The 27,648-nt window shown below is 54.4% G+C and overlaps 1 protein-coding gene across 1 annotated transcript in view; it reads right to left on the bottom strand.

Moving 5' to 3' along the window:
- Positions 1-27,648, bottom strand: part of DLGAP2 (DLG associated protein 2) — a 363,853-nt gene that overhangs the window by 327,922 nt on the left and 8,283 nt on the right. The window contains exon 3 of the mRNA XM_072950578.1: positions 24,385-24,439. Coding sequence (XP_072806679.1) covers positions 24,385-24,439 — 55 coding nt within the window. The remainder of the gene's footprint in view (positions 1-24,384; positions 24,440-27,648) is intronic.

Consider the following 27,648-nt stretch of genomic DNA (forward strand, 5'->3'; position numbering starts at 1 on the left):
GAGCCGGACCTCTTCCCTCAGAGGCAGTTTGTACGGCTGTCTGCTGGCTGGACTGCCAGGGTGAGCACAAGAGACGCTGCAGAGTGGGCGGCGGGGATAGACCGACCGCCAGGGTGTCCGGCGGGTTTTCGGGCAGCGGTGTGGGGCCACTGAGGGGCTGAGCTTTTAGCTCTTTTTTCACTGAGTTATGGTTAACACACAAAGTTACGTTCGTTGCAGGTGCAGCACACAGCGATTTGATATTTTCACACATGATGAAATGGACACCGGGAGGCGCCAGGCACCACCTGTCACCCACAAAGTTGCCACAGCACCACTGACCATATTCCCTGTGTGTGTGTCACATCGCCGGGACCTTCCGGTTTTACAGCTGGAAGCTGACAATCAAACGAACAGAAACACTCACTGACACAGAGGGGGCTGCGGGGCTGGGGGAGGCCGGACGGAGGAAACAGGTCAGGACGTGGGCCCTGCAGGAGTGGGGGGTGGAGTGAGGGCATGCCTCCCGCAAGACTCCTGCTGGTTGGCAGAGCGAGGCCACGCCCCAGGCCTTCGGGGAAGCACAGCCCTGAGGCCACAGAAGCCACCCGCCAGGGGGCCCTGCCACCCAGCACAGCCAACCTCCAGCGCCAGCAGCGGAGCAGGGAGAAGGCAGGACTTGGAACAGCTGGAAACGTCCAAGGAGGTGAGTAAAAGACAGGGCTGCTGGAGGCAGAAAAAGCCTGGAACTTGAAACAGATTCTACTGGGAATTTGCTCATGATTTTAAACTTCCTCGTCTGGGCACATGAATCCGACGACGAGAAGACTCCCTAACACAGTGCTGACAGCCTGACGGCGGGAAGGCCCTCTGCTCCCCGTGGCCGTCCTCCAGGTCGAACGGTCTGCGCGACTCTCACTGTGCTCGGATGAGCCGCTTTCTCTCTCTCTCGGCACCTGGGAGAGTTGTAGTTGTAATTTTTCCTTCAAGTAAGAAACTATAATTGATGCATTTACGACCAGGCGGCAGCGGGGAAAGCACATGCACTGAGGCACTAAAACCCCTCCCTGGGGCTTAGTCCACATCCCCGTTAGCCGAGGGAACCGGAAGCCCCCCCAGAAGACGTGTGACTGGGAGGCCGCACCCCATCGGGTCTGCTGCGCTCAGCCGGGGCGTCCTGGGCCAGAGGCTCCAGCAGGCAAAACCCCGCCAGCCACGCCTGCCGAGCATCCTCCCAGCGCCCTTGTCATCCCACCAAGAGCTCGTCTGAGAAAGCGTCCAGGTGCCCAGATACGCAGGGGCTCGTGCCAGGGGTCGGGGTCAAGGGGATAAACTTAGTGACTGACCCACGTGGTTCCTGTCAACAGTGAACATGCCTTCCTCGTTCACACGCCTGGGGAGGCACCAAATCAAAAGACCAAACAGCATTATCTTAACACACCTCCCCCTTGACAGACTGCCGATTTTCAGGAAAATTAACCTGGCAATTCTGCCACCGTAGGATGTCTTGTTCTCAGATACACACTGGACTTTATTAGACTTTCATTCTACGAATCATCATTAAAAATCCTGTACAAATTTAACTGGTTGCTCTCCTTTGACACATAATGATTTCTCTCTGCAAAGTTTTCTCTGCATGAATCGCCGTGACTCGTCCCACAGCTGGTGAATGACAGGAAAGGGAGCGTTTCTGAGACTCCAAGCCACCGCACGCAGTATTTTATTCAGTCCTGACGGTGCTCTGGCCCCTGTGTCTTAGCAATGGGAAACCAGGCTCTGGAAGGCTACATGACTTGCCTGCACGGTGTCAGGTCAGAGGTGAGGGCCCTGTGTGGTTCGGACGCTGGTGCGTCCCCCACACCAGTAACAAGCCCTGCATCACAAAGTCCTGCAGGGCACATGGTCCTAAGTCAGGGAGCGGACAGCCCAGCCAGGCCCGACTCCTCTCTTGAACCAGTTCCAGAGACGCCTCCCGCTGGTCAGAACGAGCCCTGCACGCGGCCACGCTGAGCCGAGCACGAGGAGGCCCTGGCCCGCTCCAGGGGAAATACCGAGGCACTGCGGACAGTGAAGCTTTCTGAAGTATTTGCTTTTACTTTCCTCGCAAGGTGTGTTTGGAAGTGTGTCTGAGACACGTGGCATCTGTTCTGATTAAGCCGCACATTCAGATAAACACACGGGCAGCGCTAAAGAGGCAGGGTCCGCGGGCAGGGTTGCCTCGCCCGCCAAGACGTCAGCAGTGACCGCTCTGGACACGGCACAGCCAGCCCTCCGCTCCCCCGCCTCCTCAATGGCCGGTGAAGACTCTGGGACGCTTGTTTAGGTGCTTTCATTGACTCTTTCATTGATCACAGGATATGCTGGACCCAAATGCTAAATACCTAGAAATATAAAATCTGAGGCAGTAGTGGTGGTTTTGCATCTGAACCCACCTGCCCTGCACTTAGGAGAGAAGCCCCATCCTGACCGACGACTTCCTCCACTCTTGTCCCTGGAGCGGTGGCAGGTTGTGGCGAAGTGCTGTCCTCGCTGGCTGTCCCGGTCCTTCCCAAGAACAGTCGCTGCCGGCGAGGTGCCAGCCCACGGCCGGAGGCTTGGTCTGTGGCCAGGGACTCGGGCCATGTTCACACAGACCCATGCCCGAGCCCTCAGAGAGGAGGCCGCCACCATACGCCAGCCCCCGGGGATGAGAGCGTCCCCCAGAGCCGGCAGTGCTGTTGACAGTGACAGGGGGTGAGGCGAGCGCTGGGCCGCCACAGACGGGGCAGTTTGGGCAGAGCTGGGAGTCTGCTGCTGCGCCCCCGGGACACAGGGACCGGAAGGCTGGCTCGTCTGCGCCATTAACCACAGGGCCAAGCTGGGCGGGACCCACCTGCGTGCCGACAGCTCCTCCCAGCGGCTGACACAGCACGCATTTAATACCCGTTCACTGAGTGCCGCACCGGAAGGGAATGGAAACCGACAGTTAACATCATGGTTCCCAAACTGTGCTCCAAGGCAGCCTGGGTTACCAGGGCACGGCAGGAAGATGTTTAATTTCAAGGGAAAGAGCAGCACTCCACTTCTGCTGGACCCAGGAACTGCCCGCTCAGTTCAGAGCAGGACCGCACGCCCCGGTAAGCAGGAGGAACGCCACCACCCGGGCATGCTCCTGACCCGCCCGCGGAGCGAGAACCAGCAAACGCTTCCTCCTCGGTCTCAGGGTCCCCACAGCACCTGGCCCGCTCCCCGGTCACAGCCAGGCACCCGCGACTGGAAAAATGACGCTGCACCACCCGAGTGACCGCACATTTTTAGGAAAATGATAAAACCACGACGTCACACTTGCCCTCCGTGGAGTTTAGCACTCGACTTCCTCCTCGAGGGGCCGACGTTCCGGATTCTCACTGCCCAGTGTCTGCCCCCCACCCCCCGTCATCCGGGTGCCGGGTCAGGTAGCGCTCTCACCTCCACTGGCTCAGTCTTTACCATTTTGTCATTTTGTCCCATCAGAAGAGTTTAGTTGACACTTGGGTCCTCTGTGGAGTCCCTGTGACTGCTTTTGAAGAATTCTAATAACTTTGAATCCGTCCCGACGTGAGAACAGCCATCGCCACCCCCCAGATTAAATTTCTTTCAGTGACCCCTGCAGAGCCCGAGGAGTGAGAAGGACCAGAGAGGGACCCAAACCACCCCAGATGTTCCATTCACGGCACCGCTGGTTGAAAACGAACGGCACGCTCGCAGTCACAGGACACGTCGCAAAGTTATTGTCGTAAGAAGATGTTTTACACTTTCAGCTGTTAGCATTCGGGACGAACATTATTTTTATCTCGGAATCCTTAAGAAACCCGGTTCTTTATCACGGCACAAGTTAAGCCGGTTTGCAAAGGCTTTTTGGACTCTAGGGGGGAAAATAATACATCTTCAAATGCTTCACTAAAGGGTCCACATGAGTTGCGACCAAGACCAGAACCCAGCCTCTCCCTCCATCCCGGACGACCCCGCCCACATCGCCCAGATTCCACAGCCTCTTCACAAACATCTACAAAGAGCGACTGTCCTAACGCTCTGTAAAGAGTAAAGACAGTTTCACAGCTTTGACAGATTCTACTACGTGTGAACGGAAGCACCTCGAGATAACCTGACAGAGGCACAAGTTCGAAAGTAAACAGGTGGGACCGACCACCAGTACCTGAAGGAGCTTCGCGTGAACCTCCCCGGAGAAGGAGGTTCTGCTGCGTTAGAAGGCGCCAGACGTGGGTGTCAGGAACCCAGAGGTTTGACCCAAGTCACTGCCCTGTCCCCCTGTGGGGACGAGCCCACCCAGCCGTTTGCCTGGGGAGTCATTATGTGGACTGGAGCTGTCCAGAGGAGCTGCGGGAGGAGGCATCTTTAGGATAAATTTCAGGGGGAGGAACGATGTCACTTTGCCAGCACCTTGGAATGGCTCAGGTGAAGGAGTCGCTGACTCGCAGGAGTTCTTTGTGAAACCTGGACACACGTCCCTTACATGTGGATGCTCTGTAATTATTTTCTCTCACTCTTTGGGTTGTTTCTGCGGTTCTACGATGACGTCCTTTGATGCACAAAAGATTTTTTAAATTTTGATCAAGTCCAATTGTCCATGTAAGTCCCGAATCTCGATTCACCCTCCCAGGTTCCCAAATCATCATCTGGGCCACAGCAAGACCCTTAAATAAGGAGGGCTGCAGAAGGCTGTGCTTTGATGTCTGCAGTTAAACACGCTTCCTGCAGGTTAAAACAGTTTCACGCGCATTCTAGCTTAAAAAATGTTGCAAATCATTTAAGCACCAAAATTCCATATTTGCTTAGATGGTTTTAATTCTGTTATCAACGTCACGATGCTCTGGGGTCTGATATACGTCATGCAAAGTGCACTGAAACTAACTGTGTTTTTCAGCCTGAAATCAAGGCCACAGAACATACTAGAAACTGTACAGCTCATGTCTATAAAGTCACCAATTTAACTGAATAACTAAAGCATTTTTTCATACACTACATTTTAAGAATATTTCATTAAAGTAATTACACATTTCTAAGGATGTAAAGCTTGGGTATTCCCATTTCTTAGATATAAGGAGAAAGCTCTCCTTCGTTTGAAAAAATAAATGATGTACACACAGGGGGTCCTGGTTACTGTGTCAAGTGCACCCATGAAGTCCCAGCATCTAAGAGGGGTGAGCAGAGGGATGTCGGGGCAGACACGAGCTCCTCTTCATACTACCGGAGCCCCTCTGCCCAGTGCCCACACTCCTGTGGGATGAAGTGAGTCACACCGGCGGCTGTGCAGCCCGTGTTGAGCGGACAGTGACTCTGTCACTTTTCTTCCTGTCCTCGCTGCTCAGATAAGAACTCATTCAGTAAGAAGCTGGAGTTGTCCACGTTCCACAATAAATGACAGCGACCAGCCAGTCTCGGCCTGAAGTGACCAAGTAGAGATTAGAGACTCAGGGAACATCAAAAGGAAAAGAAAGCTGGTAAAACAAATACACATCAAAGAGCGAGGGTGTGTGCAGGAGTGTGAGCGCAGGTGTGTGTGCAGCTGTGTGTGTGTGGGGGTGTGTGTGCAAGTGTCTGAGTGTAGGTGTGTGTGTGCAGGTGTGTGAGTACAGGCGTGTGAGTGCAGGTGTGTGAGCACAGACACATGTGTGTGCAGGTGTGTGTGTGCAGCTGTGTGCTGGTTAAGCCCCCAGACCGTGGTGCCATGCTACAACACAGGGGTCAGGTCAGACCCTGTGCTCAGAGCACAAAGCCCTCCACGGCTCTGCCGGCTGGCTGCTTCCACCAACACACCTGCATGGCCTCCCCTGGGTCCATGGCGGCAACAGCCTGTTTGATCATCCCAGAAGGGACAGGGGCTGGAAAGCAAATGCCTGTTCGACAGCCACCTGTGCATGCAGCTCTCACAAGAGAGGAGCTGTCAGCTCACAGGGGTCACCTCCTCCAGGCAGCAGAACAGCCAGCTGTGACTGCACAAGTGCGCGGCAGCCCTGGTGCGGCTTTTAGGACAGAGACGTTCACAAAGGCAGGCCTGGAGACCCCTGAGAAGGTTTGGGGTTAAGGCCCTTGTCATGACAGTGGGATGAAGGGCTGGATGCTGACGGCGTGGAGTCTGTCTGTGGGTGACAGTCCTGCTCAGGATACTGCGGCCCCTCACGTCTCCAAGGAGGGCTCTGCGCTCCTGCACGTGACGCCACCGCTGCCGACCACGACGCTCCTACAGAGCCTCGGCCCCTCCCCCAGCAGGCTGCCCTGAGTGGAGGGTCTCCCCGCCCCACCCCCGGGAGAAGGCTAGTGCATCGGGACGGGTCAGGACCACCCATCACAGGCAACAGACCGCTGACCTGGGTCAGGCCGAACGAAAGCAAGTTACCAAGGGCAACAGAGCCAAGGGGCCACTTAGCTGAGACTGGTGCCCTCCTCCTTCTCCCTCCAAACCGCTTTATCGAGGCATGACTGACGTGCGACCCACTGTACACAGTTACCGTGCACAACTCGATGAGTCTGGGGGAAGGAATCACACTCGCGCCACCATCGGCACCGCCGAGGCCACAGACGAACGTCCCTGCCCCCTTATCACTGTGCCATCACCCTTACACGTGCACCTGTGTGCGGTAAGAACACAGCATAGCATCTGCCATCCTAGGAAGTGTCAGGAACACAGAGCAGGACCACAGACTCGCTCACCGGCAGGACCGACGCTTCGCGCCCTGTGGCCGCCGCCCCCCAGCCCCCCATAGCCTCCCTCCTACCCTCTGCCTCTGGAGTCTGGCCTCTCAGGGGCCTCGGGTGAGCGAGACCACGCAGCGTCTGCCTTCCTGCGTCTGGCTCAAAACCTCCCACTTCCTGCTGGCCACAGGCAGGCCTTTTCCCACTGGTCCATCTATTTCTCATCCTCTGTTTAGCTATGACTTTGCAGGATGAAATAAAACACTTCTGTATTTTGTAGCAGCTAATACCTCAGAATTCACTAAAAATATCCTGTGATAAAAATCTTCATACAAATTATAAAGTAATGAGCCAAGAGGGAGCACAACTATGATGGTGACAAAGGTAACTAGGAGTTAAGGAAACGCCTTCACAAATATTAACTTCAAAAATCTCATGAATGTTCACATTTAAATTTTAGTCTCTCTACCACATGTCTCTGAACGATCAAATCTTCACATAGGTGGCAGCCCTGGCGGTAAACACGATGATTCTGGAGAAGAGCTAACACACCAACTGGCCTCGCTGGTCAGTCACAACGACCAAGCACACACGAAGGCTCTTCATGGGTCCCTCAGGTCTCATGACAATTTATCTACATCTATAGTTTTAGTAAGAATGTGCCGTTCTCTCTGTCAGAATAAACAGAAATATTTTGGAAGACAAGTATTTGTAACCATAACAATTCCAGAACCCTGAGATAAGTTTCTTTTTTCAAATTTTCTATAATTTTGAGATAGTTTAAAATGAAAACCTTCAAAGGAACCTAAGAACACTATGCACACATACGGCGCCCAGCACCCAGCACCGCGGACAGCGCCCAGCACAGCCTGGTCACTCAGCGAAGGTCTGCTGGACGAGTGAAAGCAACCAGTGAAAACTGGGGCACACTTCATGCTCGCAGTAAATACCAAAAGCACTAAACCTGCGCGTACCCGTCTCCCTACTGACCTATCTACCAATTTATCCAAAGGACATACGTTATATATGAAAGACACATATGAAAATATTCCTGTGGTATTTTTCTAATGCAGCAAAGTAACAGAAACAAGGGAGAAATCCCATGAATTACTTGAATTATGCTTCAGGCACACAATGGAATATTATAAATATTAGAAAAAGCACAGAGAAGTATTTACAATACAATGTTAAGAAAAATATTACAAAACAGCATGCGTATTCCTCTATTTACATAATCTATGTACAGAAAACATGAATAAAATAAGAATCCAAGTAGTAACAGTGATTCTCTCTGGAAGAGGATGTAGATGAGTTTTCCCTTTGGCTTAACTTAATCTCTTATTTTCTCTACCAGAAACACTACAATTTTTTCTTCAGGGAACATACAGAGTAGTGCCCCTGCCACCCTCCCACCCCACCCCGTACAGATCAAGTTTAGATTTACTCCTTGCTCTGCAATTTTCCAACTGGGTCACATTTCTCTCCAACATGTTTCCACAACCATGTAACAGAGAAAACGCTCCCGTCTTAAAAGTGGTGTGAAAATCACACGAGTGCTCAGTAAATAGTATCACTTTATTTATCACTAGTATAATGAAAAGGCTGGGGGGTGGCATTGAATGTTTTCCTTTGGAAACGGCCACCTCGTAAACAGTGTCCCCATCAAGTTCTACCTCATCACACAAATAACACTAAATTGGCAACATTTTATTTCTCCACTTTGGGTAACAAGGTATCGAGAAGCTGTATCTTCATGTCACAGAGATGACTTCAGACCAGCACGAGATTGAAAACCCAGCACCACCTCCATTTTGGACCAGTGCTCTGGCTCTGAATGAATTTCCTGCAGTCACTGAACGTCAAGTCCTGAGGCACCCGCGGCAGGTGCTGGAGGGCACGGAACACGTCGTGGGCCCCGTGGTCCTCTGCAGAGCAGAAGGGAACCCACTGCAGTGACTGGTCCACCTGCCTTATTTCTGGTACCTTGTTTAAAAATATTATTAAATGCTGCTGTGTCCTGACAAATATCTTCCATGGTTCCTATCTTACTGTTAACAGAAAGTCAACACTGGTTTCACAGGCTCAGGATTCCAAGGAGGCAACACTGGCTTATGGTGCCCTGGGCTTCCCTCAGAGCGGAGCCTCCATTTCCTCCAGCCTGGGGCTCCTACTCCTCCCTGTTAAGTGACTCTGTGCCCCGTGATTTACAGCAGACTCTGAAGTGACCTGCAGATGGATCTGGACACTGAAGACTGCTGCATCCCAGGCTCTGGGTCCCTTACACCAAAGATGCTGTGGTCTCACTGCTGCGTTCCAGGCTCCTGCCTCCAGCTCTCAGGCTTCCTTGTGGATTTCAACACTTTGCTCAAAAGGAACCACCGGATCCTGATTGCTGTCAACAAGGTCCTCCATCTGCCACTGCCCAGCCATCAGCGGCCAGCCTCGGGGGGCCTGGCACACTGGCTGCTACCCCTTCTCCCACTCACCAGAAAGCAAACACGCAGAAGGCCAGAGGCACCGGCCTCCCCCAACAGCTCGGCTCGCAGAGTGTGGCTGGGAAGCACAGCCCCAGTCATCAGCCAGGACGATGCAGCCAGCAGCCCCCGGCCATCATCCCCCTCTTCTTTTTTTTGTTTTCTTTTTTCAAGAAATACCCTGTGACAGAGAATGACTGATGACTGTGTTTACCCAGAGCCCACGTGCAAAGACTTGAGGGTGGCATTCGGGTCCTGTTGGTTCTCCCATGGCCTGAGGAGGAAAAGACAGGGGGACGGGCTTCTGATAAACCTGACCTTTAAAATAAATAATTTAACGAAATGTGACACCTCATGTGTGAATAATAAAGTTCCTTCCTCGGACAGGTGAGGAGACTGAGGTCCAGAAGGGAACATGGCTGATCACGGCTGCTGAGAGACGGACCAGAGCCGGGACCCAGGGACAGATCCCCTTACCACCACGCACCCGGATTTTCTTCAGCAAACACTTTGTCGTTTCTGCCATGACTGTGTCTCGGTAGTGATCCCAGCTCTCCCAGATCCTGCTTCTGCTCGCCCTTCCCTCCATATCTGCACTTTGGGTCCATGTAACCCGGTTTTGGCCTGAGCTCCACCCCAGTGCCCCTCCACACACTGCGGTGTCCACCACGTCCCGCATGTCCAACCACACAAGTCAGTGCAGACGCAGCAAGTGTCACGTGCAGCATGCAGGTGACCACACCCTGGGCTTCCTCCCGCTTCATGGCCTCCTGGGCACGTCCTGGGCATGTCCTGGGTGCGTCCACCAGCTCCTCTCTGAGCCAGGAAAGTAGGGGTTTGCTGCAGTCCCAGAGTTGAGACGTCTTAACATCCTTAGTTAAATAAGCCCGAGGAGGCACTGCCCTCAACACACCCCTGTGTGCAGGCTGGCCCCACAGGTGGAGGGGCAGTCCCGCCTGCCCAGTCCCTGGGCCCCAGCCATCACCCCGCAACTCCCACAAATCATTCCCGCCACTTCTGTCCCTTTATCTCTGCGGATGCTTCGCATGTTTATCTCTGAAGGTTCACTGACTTCACCCTCCACCGTGTGCACATCTTACTTCACTTTAGAGAGAAGGTTACAGAGAATCGAGCCCCTGCGCCTTCTCACCCCAGACCCCTCCCCGCTCCTGCCCCTTGGCATCGGGAGGGTCCCAGGGATCAAGGAAGCCTCTGCACCGGCCCCATGGAGACTCCCTCCTCCCGACCCCGTCCTCCTGGCCGGTCCTGCTGCTCCCCGAGCAGCTGGAGCTGGAGCCACCCCGTGGCAGTGCCCCAGGAGATGCTCTGATTCAGGAGCAGCTGGTGTCTCCTGATTTTCGTCATCACAGTTCACAAGGCGCTTTCACACGGACTCAAGTCCTGGACCTTCGCCAGGCGAGAGAATCGAGACCCGGAGAAGTGAAGTCACGCCCACAGTCCAGCAGCGAGCATCCCACACAGCCTGCCCTAGCCCTGCGCCCCCGACGCGCTCAGCCACTTCTCCCGCGGAACCGGCCGCATCCCCACAGACCCCACGTCAGGACTCGGCAATTCAGCCCCTACCCACTGTTGGGCTGCGAACAGCCAGTTCCCCTCCTCCCTGACCCAGCTGGGCAGTGCTGCCTGGGACCGAGGGCCACGTTCACTCCACCCTCGGCCCATCCACGTGGCTCCCCACCTAATGGGGCCTGGCCCACGGCAGGGGCATCCTACCTGCCCGGGAGCTGGGAGAGGCTGCCGAGTCCTAGGTGAGAGCAGGAACAGGGCCTCCCCCCAGCACCCACCTTCTGCCTGAACTTCTGCATCACCAAGTCTTCATCCCCTTCCTGTCCCCTCCCCGAGGATGATGGGCTCCCAGGGAGACGTCAACAGTCATCCCCACCCCACGTCTCCCCCCAGCTCTCAGGCATCGCAGCCCCGCAGGTCCATGTCAACGCCTCATTCCCCTGCAGAGAGCAGAGCTGGCCCTGCAGTGAGGGTGACCCCATCAGCTTGGATGCCAGCATCTCAGGACCCACACACCAGGTGCCAGTCCCACAGGTGCTGGATCCTGAAAAGGCTTCCTTGAGGTCTGGGGGGTGAGGGGTCACCTTCACAACAGGGGCGGCTTCGGGGCCACAAGGCCGTATTTCCGCCCTAACCACCGTCCTAGGGTGCTGGTGGCGCCCTCACCCCCGAGCCCGGCCCTCCCTCTCGCTCAGCCCAGGTGATGCCGCTCTGGGATGCACCCCATCCAACGCTACTCTCTCACCTCCTGCCCTTGAACATAGGCTCTGTCCTGACGGAGAAGTGCGCCTGCTGTGACCCCAGTGCCTGGACCTCACCCGACTTACAGCAGCGGTGAGCCCGTGTTTGATGAGTGAATAACAGAGGTACTTCCGAGGTGACTGTGGACGGAAATGACTGGGAGGCCTCTCGTCCTGGGGGCACTCGCTCCTCTGTCCTGAGGGTCCTGTTTCCCAGACACACAGAGACGGCATCACAGCACCATGAGGACCAAAACGGCCAGTGTGTGTGACTCGGCGCTTAAGACTTTCCCCGATGCCCCAGACCAAAGCAAATCACTGCTGTGGTGACCCTGAGCAGTGTGGGCGAGGGGCCCAGACCATGTCCGGCCGGCCATCCAGGCAAGGAGGGGCTCGGGAATAGCCGCTGTCCGAATGCGCGGTGCTCAGAATCCTGAAGATGATGACCCCCCGCAGCAAGGCCTGCGGGCCAGCTCCTGACTCGGGACGGAACCACAGCAGCTCCGGGCAGGACGCCCTCGGGAGCCCGTCCTGAGGCGGCTGGGGGCTTCTTCCTGCACAGGGGGCCACGCCAGCCGCAGGGCCTCGCCGCAAAGACTCTTCCAGGCTGAGGCCCATCTCTCAGGGCTCATCTGGGGCGAGGCTGACGTGCCAGAGAAGGGAGGCCCCTTCTCGGGGGACAGGCGGGCACTGGGCTGAAGGCCCCCCTCCAGGTACCTGCGGCCACGCAGCTCTCAGCTCTGCCGCCTGCACCCACCAGGTGGCGCTGCCGCCCAGCCCTCGGGGAAGGGACCTCGCGTGGCTGCCTGCGGTGGAGTCAGTCCTCTGACTCCGGGCAGCCAGGAGGACGGTCCCTGACAAAGGCACCGCTGCACTGCCCTGGGGCCCTGTGTCACCCCCCACGCCCCCGTCTAAGACGGGATGAACAGAGCCCGCCACGTTCTGCTTCTTGCTTTTTCCTATGTTTTGGTTTGTCAGGCTCCCGACGTCCCTGAAAGGATAAAGCAGACGGCTATTGGGAAGGCATCGAGACGTCACGGTCCCTCCGGGGACACGCAGACACGGCAGGAAATCACTCTTCCCCGCACACCCAGCACTGCAGCCTCGCACGTCTCCCCGGCCCAGTCCGGCCGGGGGTGCCTGTTCCCAGCAAGGTCACCAGCTCCGCACTGCCCTCTCCCTGCCCTGCAGGTCTCAGTGAGGGTGATCCCGTCCCCCAACATGGGGGCACACGTGGGTCATCTCGAGACACCACTGACTGCCAAGACCGGGAGGGTCTCGCAGGTAGGGGCCGGGGGCCGCTAAACAAACCCCAGTGCACGGACGCCCCGACACAGAGTGACCCGGCCCCAACGTCCAGGGATGCAGATGCACCGACTCCCAGTTCCTTCCTGCTTGTTGAGGGTAAACGGCCCGAGCAGACTATTCAGGAAACTGTACGCAGCACAGCAAGTTTTCAGGACACGACAGTTACTGCTGGCTACGTAGTACCTATAATTTTGTTTACGTTTCCCTGGACGTCATGCGACGGCGTGTCCTTCTGCCAAAGAAATCAGCTCCGAGTCCGTGCAATTAACAGTTTCCCCAAGACCCACACGGTGCGAAGTTCTGCTGAAACTCAGGACACTAACACGGTTTACAAAGTTGCCCCATGTCAAGCCCTGGTCCTCCTAAGCGGTCGCGCTGAAGTTTCACGCAACCTAGAAATAAAGCAGAAAGAAACGCTACCTCGCCACACATTGTGTTCCATGCCGTGTGACGACTAAAGAAACCAGCATTATTCAGAGAGAAGCAATCGATGATTTAGGCAAAGCCCAGCAGGGGATGAGACGCGTTACACACGTGTCCGCAGCAAACTGTCCCAGGTCCAGCCAGAGGGTGGCGCTCTGCTCTGGGCCCAGGGACATCAGGGACGGGACGCTCCAGTGGGACCCCCACCCACCCGGCTGCCAGGTCTGGGTGGCCCCTCACGCCTCCACCACCAACCACCCCCACCACCGGCAATGCTGGCTTCCCAGGAGCCCCGGGCAGTTCTACCAGCTTGTGCGGAGGGGATGCTGGGCAGAAGGGACAGTGACTGGCCTATTGGGGTGATTTATGCCAATTTAAGAAGGAAAGAGATGAAAGCATCCAGAGATTACAGAGTAACAGGGCGTAGTTATCCCCTGACCTCTAGAAAGGGCACAGGAACCCATCAGCCTCGTTTCCACGAGTCACTCACCACGTCCTCGCTGGAAACATGGGGTTCGACAGAGCTGTTTGCAGACAGAGCATTCAAGTGTGGACTGCGGTGGGGGCACCTGGAGAGAACTGGATGACGTCCCCTGCAGACCCCCACAGACGCTGCTGCGGACGCCCGGTCCTAACGTGCGGCCCACGAGCCTGAGCCCAGGAGGCTTCCAGGCAGAGGAATCTTGCACGGAAACAAAGCCCTTTAATGTTGCCGTTTTTGGCTCCTCCGGGGGCTGAGGTGGACGACGGGTGACACAGGGAAACGAAGGGCCGCAGCTCTGCGCTCGGAACCTCGCTCTTTCCTGAGCCAGTGTCTCACGCCGCTAAAAGCTAGGAAAACCTAAACTCCCACAACAGACACTAAAATGCTAACTGTTATTCAAGGTCAAAAATGTCAGTTTCAAGCACAGTCTAGAAACTCTCTTTCTCAGAGGCCAGTGCAGTGACCACAGTACAAACAGCCTTGTTTCAGAGTCCGAGGGCGAGTGGACGTGGGGGCGGGGGGAGGCTGCCTGGAGGAGGAAGGGCAGCCTGTGATGGGCAGGAGCAGCAGCAGCCGATGCCTCAGCTCTGAAAAAGGGTTCACTTTTCAGGAATCGGTCAGATGAAGGAAAACAGAAGCCCCAAGTCGCGGCTGTGAGGAGCATTTGTGCTCTGAGTCCTAAGTCTCCCGAATCAACCAAGCCCCAAAGAAACCGTTCAGCGTGAGAAATGGAGCGGGGGGTGAGGTGCAGAGAAAGAACTTCGCCCCTGAACTCGTCACACCAGGTACACGGAACGTGTGATGCAAACACCTAGAAAGAGCTGGCTGCCACCCAGCAGGCCTGCAGGGAAGCACCTCCCATCAGCGGTCACACACCGTCCCAGCTCACTGCCAGAGGAGCCGGGGTCCCGGTCAGGGAGAGCCGTGGGGCACAGCTCAGCGCCAAGCGGTGCTCGCACCCACCAGCCACTCGTCTGTAACGCAGAGCTGTGCTGTACTTGTCATCTCAGGATTCCCCCTTTCAGGGAGAGTTCCACATTTTCAACATCGTTATCAACACAGAAAAACACAGACTGCGGTCGACCTCCTGGAGTTTGAGGGGGAAATTTAAGCACATGGAGTCCATGTGTTTCCACTGACTTCTGCCATGATGTCCCAGTTTAAGATGCACCATTGGCTCTTCACGTGGTCTTACGTAGGTGGCCCTCCCTGTACCGAGGAGGGGAGCCCGGCCGGGGCGCACGCCCTCCACGGCTGCCGCGCCACCAGACACGTGGTGACTGCACTTTGCAGTGCACCTGGTCCTAATGCAGAGGTTCCACGAGTGAAAACATACCCTGGGCCGCAGACTTCGCAGCAAAAACCACAGCTGCAAACCCCTCCTTAAAAACTTTCTACTGGTGGCACCTTGTGCAGAACAGCATGAACACAGCAGGCCTGAGGCTGCCACCTATAGAAAGGCCTGCTCGCAAAGCTGACCCTTGCTGACGTCCAAGCCTTGAGTGGCGAACAGTTCCCACCCCATAAACTGATGTGAAATGTCCCCTGATTGGTGAGACTGGCTCACTGCGCCTACGCGCTAGTGTGAACACTGTAAGGTGTGCAGAACACCTGCTTCCCCTCTGGGAGTCTGGAATCATAGTGACCACGGTCGTCACGAAGGCACTGGGCAGCCACCCCACAAAACCCTGGACTCCTGTGTGAGGCGAGCATCTCTGATCAGCACGTGTTGTCCCAGCTCACTGCCAGAGGAGCCGGGGTCCTGCGAGACTTCGCTGGGAGGAAACCCTTGGAAACTGCATCTTGTTTCTCTGGACTTCGCCTCCACGCACCTCGTCCCTTTGCTGACTTCACGTTGCTTCCTTTCATGGGAATAAATCTTACCTGTGAGCAAGACCGCATCTCGAGCCCTGTCAGCCCCAGGAAATCACCACGCCTGGCGTTGGTCTCGGGACCCTGACACAGCTGGTGTCAGAAGTGGGCTTTGCGGGCATGGTCCTGACTCGCTGATACGTGGTGAAAGCTCGTTTGGAAAAAGAAGGATGAGGGGTCGGGGGTGAAAGATCGTCAATGCCTGGTTGGCTCCCACGTCACCCACGGTACGAAACAGCGCTGAGCTGCCACCTGCGAGGAGAAACAGTTACCTGTGACGTTCAGCAACAGCACGTCCAGCCCCAGAGACCCACGTCTTGGCCTGATTCTGTCGGCGCTGGATGATGTGTGTGGGGCGAAGGCCGCCCTGTGACCCCTCGATTTCCTGTCCTCCTCCGGGTGGGCAGGGAAGGACCCAGTGAGCTTCGGATGTGCCAAAAATATCAAAAGTTTGTGTTATTCCTTCCTTAATGTGGGAGGAATAAAGGTTAAGTCAGGTCACAGAGGCCAAAGCAAAGCTTTAGAGAAGCCAGGAAAAAAAAAAAGAGGGAGAGGAAACGTGCAGCCGATGCGGCAGCCGTCCACCCTGCCATCCAGCCAGACCTCCTGGCTGCTGGCACGTCAGCCCTGAGTGTCAAAGTTAACGCTGGGGTCTGGGTGAACTTGCAGTCAGAGAAACAGGGGTTGAAAATGCACTTTGTGGCTGTTGCACTGGAATACATAATAAAAACTGATGTAAAATGTATGCCTGCCATTTCATAACTGTACAGGGACCATCCCAATCAAAGAAAACGGCAAGAAGAAGGTGTTAGGGAGTCACGGCTTCTCGCTTCCACCACTGGTGGCAGACGGGAACTGACGCTCTCCGACTGTCAGACCCAGACCAGGCTCAGAACCGCTGGCAGCTGCCGGTGCTTCTCCTCCGCGGGAAGGGAACACGACAGAAGAGGCACTCTCCCACTGGGGCATGCACTTGGAGTTTCCGGAGTTTTCAAAGCAGGTTTCAGTTGGCCACGAGCTCGCGTGCAGTTGGTGTCTGCCCTTGGAGGCAGGCGGCTTCCCAGCCGCTGTGTGCGTCTCTGGGTGGGCAACTCGACCCGAGGCTGGCGCGGGGAGGGCTGGGCTTGGGCGAGGGCGCAGCTGTGCAGCCACGTCTCCGTCCGGCCGCCTCCCAGGGAAAGCCCTGGGGGGGTCAGTCCCGGCTCACAGACCCTGGCCGCCCGCCTCAGTCTCAGCTACGCCTGCCGGCGTCTGCTGTGAGCCGGCCAGTCCGACGCTCGCCGTGCAGAGTGCACTCGGGGAACGTGCTCTGCCAGGTGGATGCCACTCAGGCTCGGGGACCAGCGGGCTCGGGTGCCGCTCTGCGGGCCGTAAACGGCGAAAACCCCGCGCACGGGCTGGGGTCTGGGTCGCCTGCACACGTCCGCAGGAGTGTTCTCTGACAGCACCACTGGAGACCACGCTGCATGTCAGTCATGCGCTCCTGAAACAGAGACGCCTGCAGCCCTCACGCATGATTCCTGCAAAACCAGGCACTGGGCTGGACGGGCACATCGGGGCTGCGACCCTCCGCCCGCTCCTCAGCACCCGCCCCCCGGGACACTGCTCCCTGCTGACCTGTGTGACGCCCCACGGCCCCCTGCCCTCCGCTCCCCTGGCCCACGAAGGGCAATGAGCATGTTTCTCCCCGGTGTGGGGTAAGGCTTGTGTGTGCTCACGACTCAGCCGTCCACACAGCACTGAACACGTAATAAGGAGCCTATGAGCGTGACGGTTACTATTACTCCCACATGTTTAACTGAAAAAGCTGCCATCAGGAAGGTAACTTTCTCTCATGACTAACAGTGTGATTTGAATCCAGATTGGATTCCAGAGTTAAGTTCCTAAGAAAAGCACAAAAAAGAGATTCAATATTTTTCTTTCTATTCATTAGTATTTTCTCTCCATTAGAGCATCACTGACTCCCTCTGAAACAGGGAGGCTGTACCTCTTCCTAAGTGAGCGTCCGACGACTACGTCAGAGACGGGCACGCGCCCTCTGCTCAAGGCTCACAGCGCTCGCCCCAGACAGCAGCAGCCCTGAGCACCCCTGTTTGACTGAAGAACTGAAGCTGTCGTTATCCAACTGCATGAAAAGCAGGTCTCCATCACTGAGTAGTGACACCAACAACTCTGTGCCACAAGCCCTGTGTGCTAAAACCCCATCATGCTTACATGTGTGTGTATGTGCTACACACTGCACAGTGCATACGTGTGCCTGGTGCATGTATGTGCTATATACAGCAGAAGCTCGTGTGTGCGTGGTGCAAAAATACGTGTCATGCATGCATGTGCTGTGTGCTGCATAGTGTGCACGCACAGTGTGTGTGTGCATGGTGAGTGTGCATGGTGAGTGCGCGCTGTGCATGCATGGTGCACGCATGTACATAGTGTGCATGAGTGTACACGGCACACGTATGCAGTGCGTGTGCGCGCAATGCATGGATGTGCATGGTGCGTGTGCACACACGGTGCTGCACAGACACAGTCTACACCACACGAGTGACAGGATGTTCGTGTATCAGAGTTTGCACAGCGTCTTGGAGACACCAGGTCCCACCTCTGCACGTGTCAGGTGAGGATGCAGAGGCTGGCAAGGCTGGCAAGGCTGGCGAGGCCTCTCCCCCAGAGTAACGCTGGCCAGGGCCCCGGGGCCGGAACCACCCGGATTCAGAGGACGCCTCTGTCACCTTCTGTGTGCTCCAGCTCCCGAGACCACGCCGGCAGCCACTCTCAGCGGGAAGTGTTTTATATGCGTCCCCCTCCTGTCACTAAGCCGTCCTTTCATGCTGCCGTTTTTATTACCCCAATTTTAAAGGTGAAATGGAAACTCAGAGAATTTAAGTAAATGTCAAAACAGTCATAAAATAAGCAGCGAAACTCAAACATTAAGCCGGGTCTTCAGGCTCCAGCCCCACGGTAACTCCACGGCTCCCGCAGACTCATTTCAATTCCAGGCGTTCTTGTGGCTTTAACACCAGCCAATGGCATTTTTAATTTTAAAGATGAAGATCACGAGTCCCTGATATTCCTGGGTTCCTTTCGCTGGTAGTTCAGGGCCTGGTAACTCACGCACACACTAGCAACGGCCCCGACGGCCCCGTCGCCGGGCGCGACGGCCCGGAGCCGGCCCCGCGCACGCTGGCAGGTCTGGGCTCACTTCCTGCAGCCCCAACACTGGCCACGTTGCTGCTTCCTCACAGCTAACCTCCCGGTTTCTGAAATGATCTCGTCTTCGCAGGACAAGTGTCCAGTGCCCTGCGTTCACTCTTCCTTCGCGCCTGGGGTAAAGGCCTGTGGGTCCCCCCACGTTTCCCGACACACCTTCCAAACCCACTCCGTGGCCCCGGAGACAGGTGAGCAGGGCCCCAGAGCTTCTCCAGCACTTGCCGCATCATGTGCTTATCCACGGAGGCCCGTGTGGGGCCTTCTCCCCTGAAAGGCGCCAGGCGAAGGGGATGAAGGCAGATGGGCCCCGGCGGTGGCCCTGGGAGCCCGCGGAGCCAGGCTCACGGCCCCAGCCAGCCTGGTGCAGCACTGTCCAGGCTCCTCCTGCAGCACCAGAGGCCTGCAGCCCTAGCCCTGCCACACAGCCCACACTGGCCAGCTGACATCCCACTTTGGACTTTAGACTTCAGACCCCTGGCCTGCGTCCTCTGCCTGCATTGGTCTGCCTCCGCACCCGTCCCCACAGAGAACGTCCACTCATCCTCAGAACCCATTGGGCCCTCTGGGGAAAAGCTTCCCAGACTGTTCCAAGCAGAAATGACCACACTGGCCTCCGCACTGACCCTCATGCCCACGTGGTCATCGTCCTTCAGGAACTGACTGTGTCCTGTCCCTTCGACAGGCCCTGAGTCCTTCAAGAGCAAGGCCGCCTGCCCGTCTCTGGGTTCCAGCTCTTGGGACAGCACAGGGCAGAAATGAAACTCAACGTAACGGATCCACATGAACAGAGTTCCTCCTCCTCCATCTCATCGCTGTTGGTCCCAAGAACAGCCAAGGCAGTTTCTGTTGTCTGCATCTCATCATGGTCCCGACTAAGGTTCAAGTCGCCATTTCTTATGTAATAGGATAAACCCAAGCTAAGCACTCAGTTTCACAACATTAAATGCAGAAACAAGGGTCTACCAAACCCAAAACATGGTACCACTGTCGCTCAGAGTTCAGAGGTAGCCGTTCCGCGTCCTGGAGCTCTCAGAAGCAGAGGCTCATGGGGAAGCAGCTCCGTGGGGCGTGTCTGGTGCCTGAGACAGGAAGGCAGCACCCGTCCCGGTCCACCGCACAGCGGACCCCACACAGGTGAAGGAATGGTCACCTGATGTGCAAAGGACTGACAGGGTGAAAATATGACAGTAAAAATGCTGCAATGTCTCTGTTCTACCTTAAATCAGTGCCACAGAAAAGCTGGGATCAGCACATTTGTCCTTCATTCCACAAACCCCACAGCAGTCATGGAGTCACAGAAATGCAGCGCGTTGCCCTTGGAAGAGCCTCTGGGTGGCTGGTCGAACGCCTCACCTTCAGCGAGAGAAAACTGAGGCCCAGAAAGTGAGTCAACAGGTGAGGCCAGACGACACCTGGAGAGGAGTGTGTTCCCGCCCAGGCACCCGGGGCCCTCTGGAGCGAGGTGCGTGGCGGGACCGTCGGGGCTGCTCCCCACTCCGGCCCGACAACACCTGCTGTTACAGGAGGCAGCCAGCCTCCCCGACACGGCAGTTCTGACCTCATGACACGCGCGACATTGGAAAACCATTATGCTAACTGGCATCTCAGCAAAGCAGCCTCCCTGGTGCACTTGTGGAGAAAAGGGTTTTTGGAGAAAATGAATGACAGTTAGACCAGATTTTTAAATAATGAAAATGGTGAAAGACTTAAAACGTCATTTTGTTTCGATGTAACTAAGCTTTGGTTAACCAGATGTGTGTTTCTGAATGATAAACGACAGGTCCACCACGGCAGTGACACGGACAGGCTGCTCGCACCGCTGTCGGCCAGCCGAGGGCAGCGCGGCAGCGCCTCTGCTCATGGGAACGACGCCCAAGTGGAACAGATGTCCCCCATCTGCACGCGCACAGCCACCCAGGACACCGGGCAACCCTCTAAGCAGTAAGATGCAGCAGTCACACCAAACCCAGGTGCTGGAGGCTCAAGGAACACCCTGGAGAGAAGGCCTCACAAGAGCCCAGGGCCGAGGCCACTGCGCCGTGAGAGCGGCTGTCGGGGACGCTCACAGAGGCCAGCACATCGACCCGTTGGCCCGGAGCCTGGCGCCAGCTCGCGGCCGCGGGGAAGGTAAAGCTCAGCGAGGCGCTGGGAGAGGGCAGCACGGGCTGCACCTCCAGAGCGGCCTTCTCCAACCTCCGCCAAAGCGCCTGCGAGAACGAGATGCCGGCTCAGAAGACCCCGGCAGGTGGCCGCCCGGCCCGAGGCAGGGAGCCACGTCCGGGAACAGACAGCAGTTCTCCACGAAAGCCCCTCCCAGTTTATGACACAAAGCCCTCCGAGTGCAGGCGGATTTTCCCCGCCTCCAGCTGGGGGAGGCAGCAGGCGGGGAGGCGCGGGGTCTGCCCTCCCGGACGGGCAGGGCCGTCAGACGTGGGCCGGAGAGGAGGCGCGTCCTCCGGCCGGGCTCACCCTCGGTCCTCGTGCAGCTCAGCACGGCGCTGCCCCAGTTATTTCCGGTCTTTTTAGCCACAGAACATGCTGCCCACCCCCCACCGGACTCTGTATGGAAAGCAAGGTTGTCCACAGAGGAGGGCAACACAGTTCACCCCAGCTCTCCCGTCACCAACCAGAATGATCACAGGGAAGCAAACGGCAGGAAACGAGGAATTCTGTCTCAAAAGCAGTCACGCTGACCTCCGAGAAGGCCAACCGCTGGCACCGCGTTAGCTCCACAGCAGAGACGCCTGAAAACAGGTGTCCCATTCCAGGGGCTCAGCTGCAACTCACAGAAGTTACTGGATACACAGCGCTTCCAAAATACGTAAAAATCAAATGCAACAAAAGCCATGGTTCACCCCAAAGTCGATCTTTCTTTTTTAATTCTGTGAAGTACACAGAACACAACGTTTACCACCTTAGCCATCTCTGAGAGTCCAGTTCAGGGGCATTAAGGACATTCTCCTCGGCGCGCAGCGTCACCGCCACCATCTGCACCATGGTTCTCATCTTCCCGCAGTGAAACCCTCTACTCATTCCAAAGTCGATCTTCTCACCCAGAAATTTGAAATCTTCTGTAAAACCGCTGAGGTAAAAACAAACCACATTCAAGTTCCTAAGGACCCTATTTGCCATTAAAATGCAAAAGCAATAACCACTCTGTCTGAGTTGGAAGCAATTTCCAAACATTTCCTAAATAACTAAGCAGCTTCAGACATACTAGATCAAATAAAGTGGTAAAAACGAGAATTCTTAGATCTCTCAATTACGAACGAATTTACACCTCTAAGAGCTGTAGCTACAGCCAACTCCTCTTTCTCCCCATTTGATAACATTCTTCCCTTTTTCTGTACCTAATGTCACAGCCTCAGGTCCTCGGCACTGACTTCAAAAGGACTCCATCATACAGAAACAGCGGTAAGGAAACTGTCTAGCAAATGACCCCAGCATTCAGGTCACAAAGGAAGGCAGCTTTCTTGGTTCTGGAGGTTGGTTACATGGATTCTTACGAAAAGCAAATAAAGTGTCTCAATTTGGAAATATTTTCCATGTCAACTTGAAGCTTCTTATAAAACAAACCAACTAAAAGCACAGAAAACTCGTTCCAATATTTAAAATCCACTCAGAGCCCCACAGAACCGCAAATGTCTACTCATTAATTTTGTCGTTATTTTGGATGCTTCTCAGAATCAGCAACTCACCTGGAAGAGAGAAACTAACCTGAAAAATGTTCCCGCTTTAAACAGTGGCACACACACTGCTGTCGACGGACACACTTCACAAAATCTTTGTTTTGTCACATGTTTGTGTATTTTCACTACCAATCAAGACCTTCAGAAAACAGGAAGAGGCTCAACCAATATCCGACCATGCTCTGAACAAGTGCTCAGACTCACAGCGGAGACATGACTGATCGGGTGAAGTCAGAACAGAGAGAGGTCTGTGAACTTTTTAGAAAAATAACAGTAACACAATCTACTCACAATTATGAGCAAAAAATGAAGATCCTAGTTTTCCAAAATACTTGGCGTTTTACATTGGAACACATAATATAAAACAGTGTCTTGTTAGCCAAGACTTGGAAGCAACCTAAATGTCCATCGACGGTGACCGGTTAAAGAAACTGTGGTATCTTTATGCAATGGAATACTACTTGGCCATAAAGAAGAATAAAATAATGCCATTTGCAGCAACATGGATGGACCTGGAGATGATCATACTAAGTGAAGTAAGCCAGACAGAGAAAGAAAAATACCACATGATATCATTCACATGTGAAATCTAAAAAAAAAAAGGAAGAAAGAAAAGAAAAAAGAGGACACTAATGAACTCATCTACAAAACAGAAACAGACTCACAGGCATAGCAAACAATCTTACAGTTACCAGGGGAAAGAGGGTGGGAAGGGATAAACTTGGGAGTTTGAGATTTGTAAATGTTAACCACGATATATAAAAATAGGTGAAAAACAAATCTCTTCCGTGTAACACAGGGAATGTACTCGACATCTTGTAACAACCTTTAATGAAAAGGAACATGAAAATGAATAAATGTATATGTATGCATGACTGGGACATTGTGTTGTACACCAGAAATTGACACATTGTAACTGACTGTACTTCAAATAAAAAAAAAATTACTTTGGAAATTTCAGTAAAGTTGGTGCTACAGAAAAAAAAAAAAACCACAGTGTCTTGTCGATGATTTAAGAGTGGGACCCCGGTAAACATACCAGCCAGTGAAGGTGCTATTTAAGACGGAAGTAGAGAAAACCCCAGCAGGTTGCCTTCCCTTAACGGCCACAGCGAGCCGCTGTGACTCAGTCTGCTCGGCCGGCAGTCACAGAAGGTAAGGCCAGCACCTCTGTTTCATACCCAACCAAAGTACCCGGGGACGCAGACCAACGCACTTGACCGAACACAGCAGATCCTAGGAATGCGTGAACTCTCGCAAAACCGTCTGCAGAAAAGATGCAGTGTGTCCACCTTTCCCTCAGGACCCGGTATCTCTGTATTAGTAAGTACTCTCATTAGAAGCACAGGGCGGTGACTGAGTTGTGTGCGCACAGGACAACACACTCTCCTTGCTCAACCTCAAAACAACAAAGTTCCAAAGGTTTTTTTTAGACATTTTTTCCTTCCATGATGTTTCCTTAAAAGTAATGCAAACCACCTCACTTACAACCTCCAGCCACATACATCGGTCCTTCAGTGAAAAACTACACAGTCACACAATCTCCCGTTAAAGACACCGCCCTATGTTTTCACTCACTGACACCCTCGAGGTTTTGAGTGTGGCACCTGGCCAGTTCCTACCCTGACTGTAAGCAAAGCCTTGACTGCGAACAGACTGCGGATATATTCCATGCTGGAGAGTAACGGCGGCTTTTCTTACTGAACATGTACGTATAATCCACAAAAGAAACAACTTTGACACGAATACATTCAACTTAATAAGGTAACCAGTTTCCCTTCAAAATCCAACAATCGTCTAAATCTATTTCCTTTGTCAAATAAAACAAATCTCTGAGCTAAGGTTACAATTCATGGCAGAACTGAACAATCCACTTTTGTGCTTGTTTCAGTCAATATATAAAATGACCGTTAAAAAAAACCAAGATATCTAAATTATGTAATCATGCTTCTCAATTTTCCGCTGATGTAAAACCGACAATCAAAATCAGAAGAACAGAACGCACTCACCTGTGTTCCTGTCAGGTAAAATACAGCAATGCTTCTGCAGAATGCCAGGCAAAACCTGTTTCAAGACAAATAAATACAATGCACTTGGTTACCACTCAGGTAGAGAAAGGCATCTCATTAACTGCTGCAAGTGATTTTCTAATAAGGTCGTTCAGTGCTGCACAGCCATCACGCCCAGAATGATCTAACAAATTAAACGGCACTGAAAAATTGTGATGACGTACACTTTTCATCAAAAAGGTTAATCAGGTAAGTGTGCTGATTATACACACAGCTCTGAGGATAGAAATGCAGCTCTGTTTAATGTGTGTCCCTAATGGGTCCTCAAAGCGCCTTGAAAGCTGCACTCAGGGGACTCCTACAATAAGGCGAATGGGCCCACCAGTTCTGTGATGGCTTTTGAAATATGGGAAGCAATTAGAACCTGAAAATGGAGGCTTGCTGGGGCAGAGCATTGGGTCCGTCTTCAGGATCTAAGCCGAGAAGCTTTCACCAAGGATGAGTCATAAAGAAGATGTGAACAAAGCGGCTGTGTTCACATGTACAGTTTGGTAGGAAAAGGTGGAGGAAATACCTTATTTAATAAGTGAACGGAAGATGAAAATAATGGAAAATGGCTTTCCCAGGAAAATTCAGCAATGGAAGGCAACTGCAAAGCACAGATTTAAAAAGAATTTGCCACTGAAGAGATCTCCGTGGGAAATTTATGACTGTGCTTTCTCAGCTCAATTAGAGTAAAAGCTGAACTTGCATCTTAAATAGTCCACGGATGAAGCTGCAACCATCCCTCAACCCTCCATGGCCACACACCCCCGGCTCTCAGCCAAGACGCGAGCATTGCTGATTCTGGAGCAAACTCACGAGCCAGCGGAGGGGGAGAGAGGGGTGCTGCAGGGACACCCAACCCAGGGTCTCGCCGGGCAGACGCAGCTTCTGGTCGATAGATCAATGTGGGCAGAAGTCTTGCTCTGGAAAAACCGTTTCCTTCCCTTCCACGCCCTCGATACCCACTATGTTGAGACAGGAAACTGTGGGAGCATTTCTGACCCTCTTCTCTCCCGCTGGCCCCTGGCCCTCAGTGTCCGACTGTACAAACACATGTGTACGCATATGTGCACACACATGCACACTCACGTGCGCACACACATGCACGCACGCACACGCACAGGTAACGTCCTGGGCTCCCTGTAAACCTGCCCCCTTCTGACTCCACAGCCAGCACTCCCACGCGCTGACCTTTTCCAGCACTTTCCAGAGGGGCTTACAGGTTCCCACCAGGCTGAGGAACAGTCTCCCTCAGAAGACATAAATGGTCCTATAAGTTGGAAAATTTCTGTGCAGTGCAGCCCGTGTGGAGGGTGAGAACACACGGGACCACAACAGAGCCCTACCCGGTCCCGCGGGCAAACTCACTTGACCTGGAACCCTCATGTGCTCCTACCCCCGGGAGACGTCCAGAGGGGAAAGTGCTGACCTGGTCTTATCGCAAAGGAACAGTCGAAAATGCTGCCGCCAGCAGAGAAACCACAAACACGTTCAGAATGGGACACCAGGGGCTTAGGCATAAACTAATATAGCTGACCTCTTCCAGAAATACACCCTGAAGACGTGGACACAGAGTCTGAGTCGCTCAGAGAGCTGCGTGGGACCTGCCACTCGACTACAACGCTGACGGAGAGTGGCACCTGGAGGCTCTGGGAGGGTCCGTGGTGGTAACCAGGAGGCACGTGGGAGGCCGATGCTAAGGTGGCTGTCGAGTTAGCACTAACTAGCTCAGCACAGACACCTTCCTTCCCGGCAGCCCCAGGGATCGGCCCGCCCACATCCAGGGTCTGGACAATGCACAGAACCACCTGGGGGAGAGCCAGGTAGAAACACAGGTCCTTCTGCCCGTCGCCCAGGGGATACACTCCTCATCAGCTTTCCTACGAAAGCCCTCTCTGCAGGTCAGGTGATCGTGTGCCCTGGTGACGTGGCAGCCCCTCCCGAGGGGTCTGTGTCACATGGCTAAGCCGCGTCAGGGAAGGAGCTGATTGAGACTAACAAGTACATCAGCTCATTCAGCACATGATTCTGCGAAGAAACCGCAGTCGCCCCAGGCGCAGCTTCCCTGCCTGACCCCCTGAGGCTTCAGATCCCAGCGTCCGGGTCCCTCTCTGCCCGCCCCCTCCCCGGCCCCCCGCTGCTGCCAACCAACCAGCCACCTGCTCAATCCATGGTCCACAGGGCAACACCCCCTGTAAGTTTTGTTTTGAATGTGCCAAGTAGCGCTTTTGATTGGCTCCCAACCAGAAAATCTAAGGTCCCACAGACCCACCAGCAGCCCATGGGGATTCATCTCTGACTTTCCTAAGGCGGACACTTTGTGTCGGAACGGCGCTCGTATCCAATCTCAACAAGTTCCTCCCAGCTGGGGCCACAGGTGAAGCTCTTTGTCAAGTCTTTGGCGGGGCTGTAGGCCCTGCAGCGCCGGGCACATGGCACTGCCGCGTGGCAAGCTCGGGCTGCAAGGAGCGGGGACAGGATGCTGACAGGTTATTTCTGCCTCGCGGAAGGGTTTACAGAAGACAGCAGAGGACAATAAAATTATCCCTCCGGCCCAAAGGCACTTGCAAAGCTCAGTTCCACTCACTCGGCCTGCCTGCTGTGTGACAGCACCTAACTCTAAGAGTAACTGGGAGACGCGAGGCCACGAACAGCTGGGGTTGAACAGAACACATCCAGCCGACGCCCCAGTCCTCCACCAACACCTGCCCAGCGGTCGAGAGCTGACACCAACGTCACACGTAAGAAACCATCCTACACGTGTCCTCTGCGTCCCATGTCCAGGTTCTTCCAAGCTTCCCCTCCACCTTGAAGCCTGTCTCCTGCCGGGTGGAATCTAACGAGCGTTCACCTCATCAGACACGTCAGGTCAGGGGCTCTTCAGACCAACTCGCGCTCGCCCACCGCGGCACCACCTGTGCGGCTGCTGGCTTTCTCTCCTGTGAGCCTTCCTTTCCTACGCTGGCCCGTTCTTGGGTTGTACGGTAACATCGGCTTTTCTCTCCGAAAAGACGACACTTTACGTTTTCTTCTACTCATCTTATCCTCTCCATTTGCAATGACATTTGTGTTTATTTGTTTCTTATGGTTGTGGATTTTGCAAAAATTCGATGCTCCTGGGTTTATTCATGCATATGGATGACTAAGGCCTAGTCACTGTGCGTTCACACTTGTCGTCACAAACGTGGGGTCAGGGAGGAACCGGCAGCGGGAACTTGG

Source organism: Vicugna pacos, chromosome 26, assembly GCF_048564905.1.
Source record: "Vicugna pacos chromosome 26, VicPac4, whole genome shotgun sequence".
NCBI classification, from domain to species: domain Eukaryota; kingdom Metazoa; phylum Chordata; class Mammalia; order Artiodactyla; family Camelidae; genus Vicugna; species Vicugna pacos.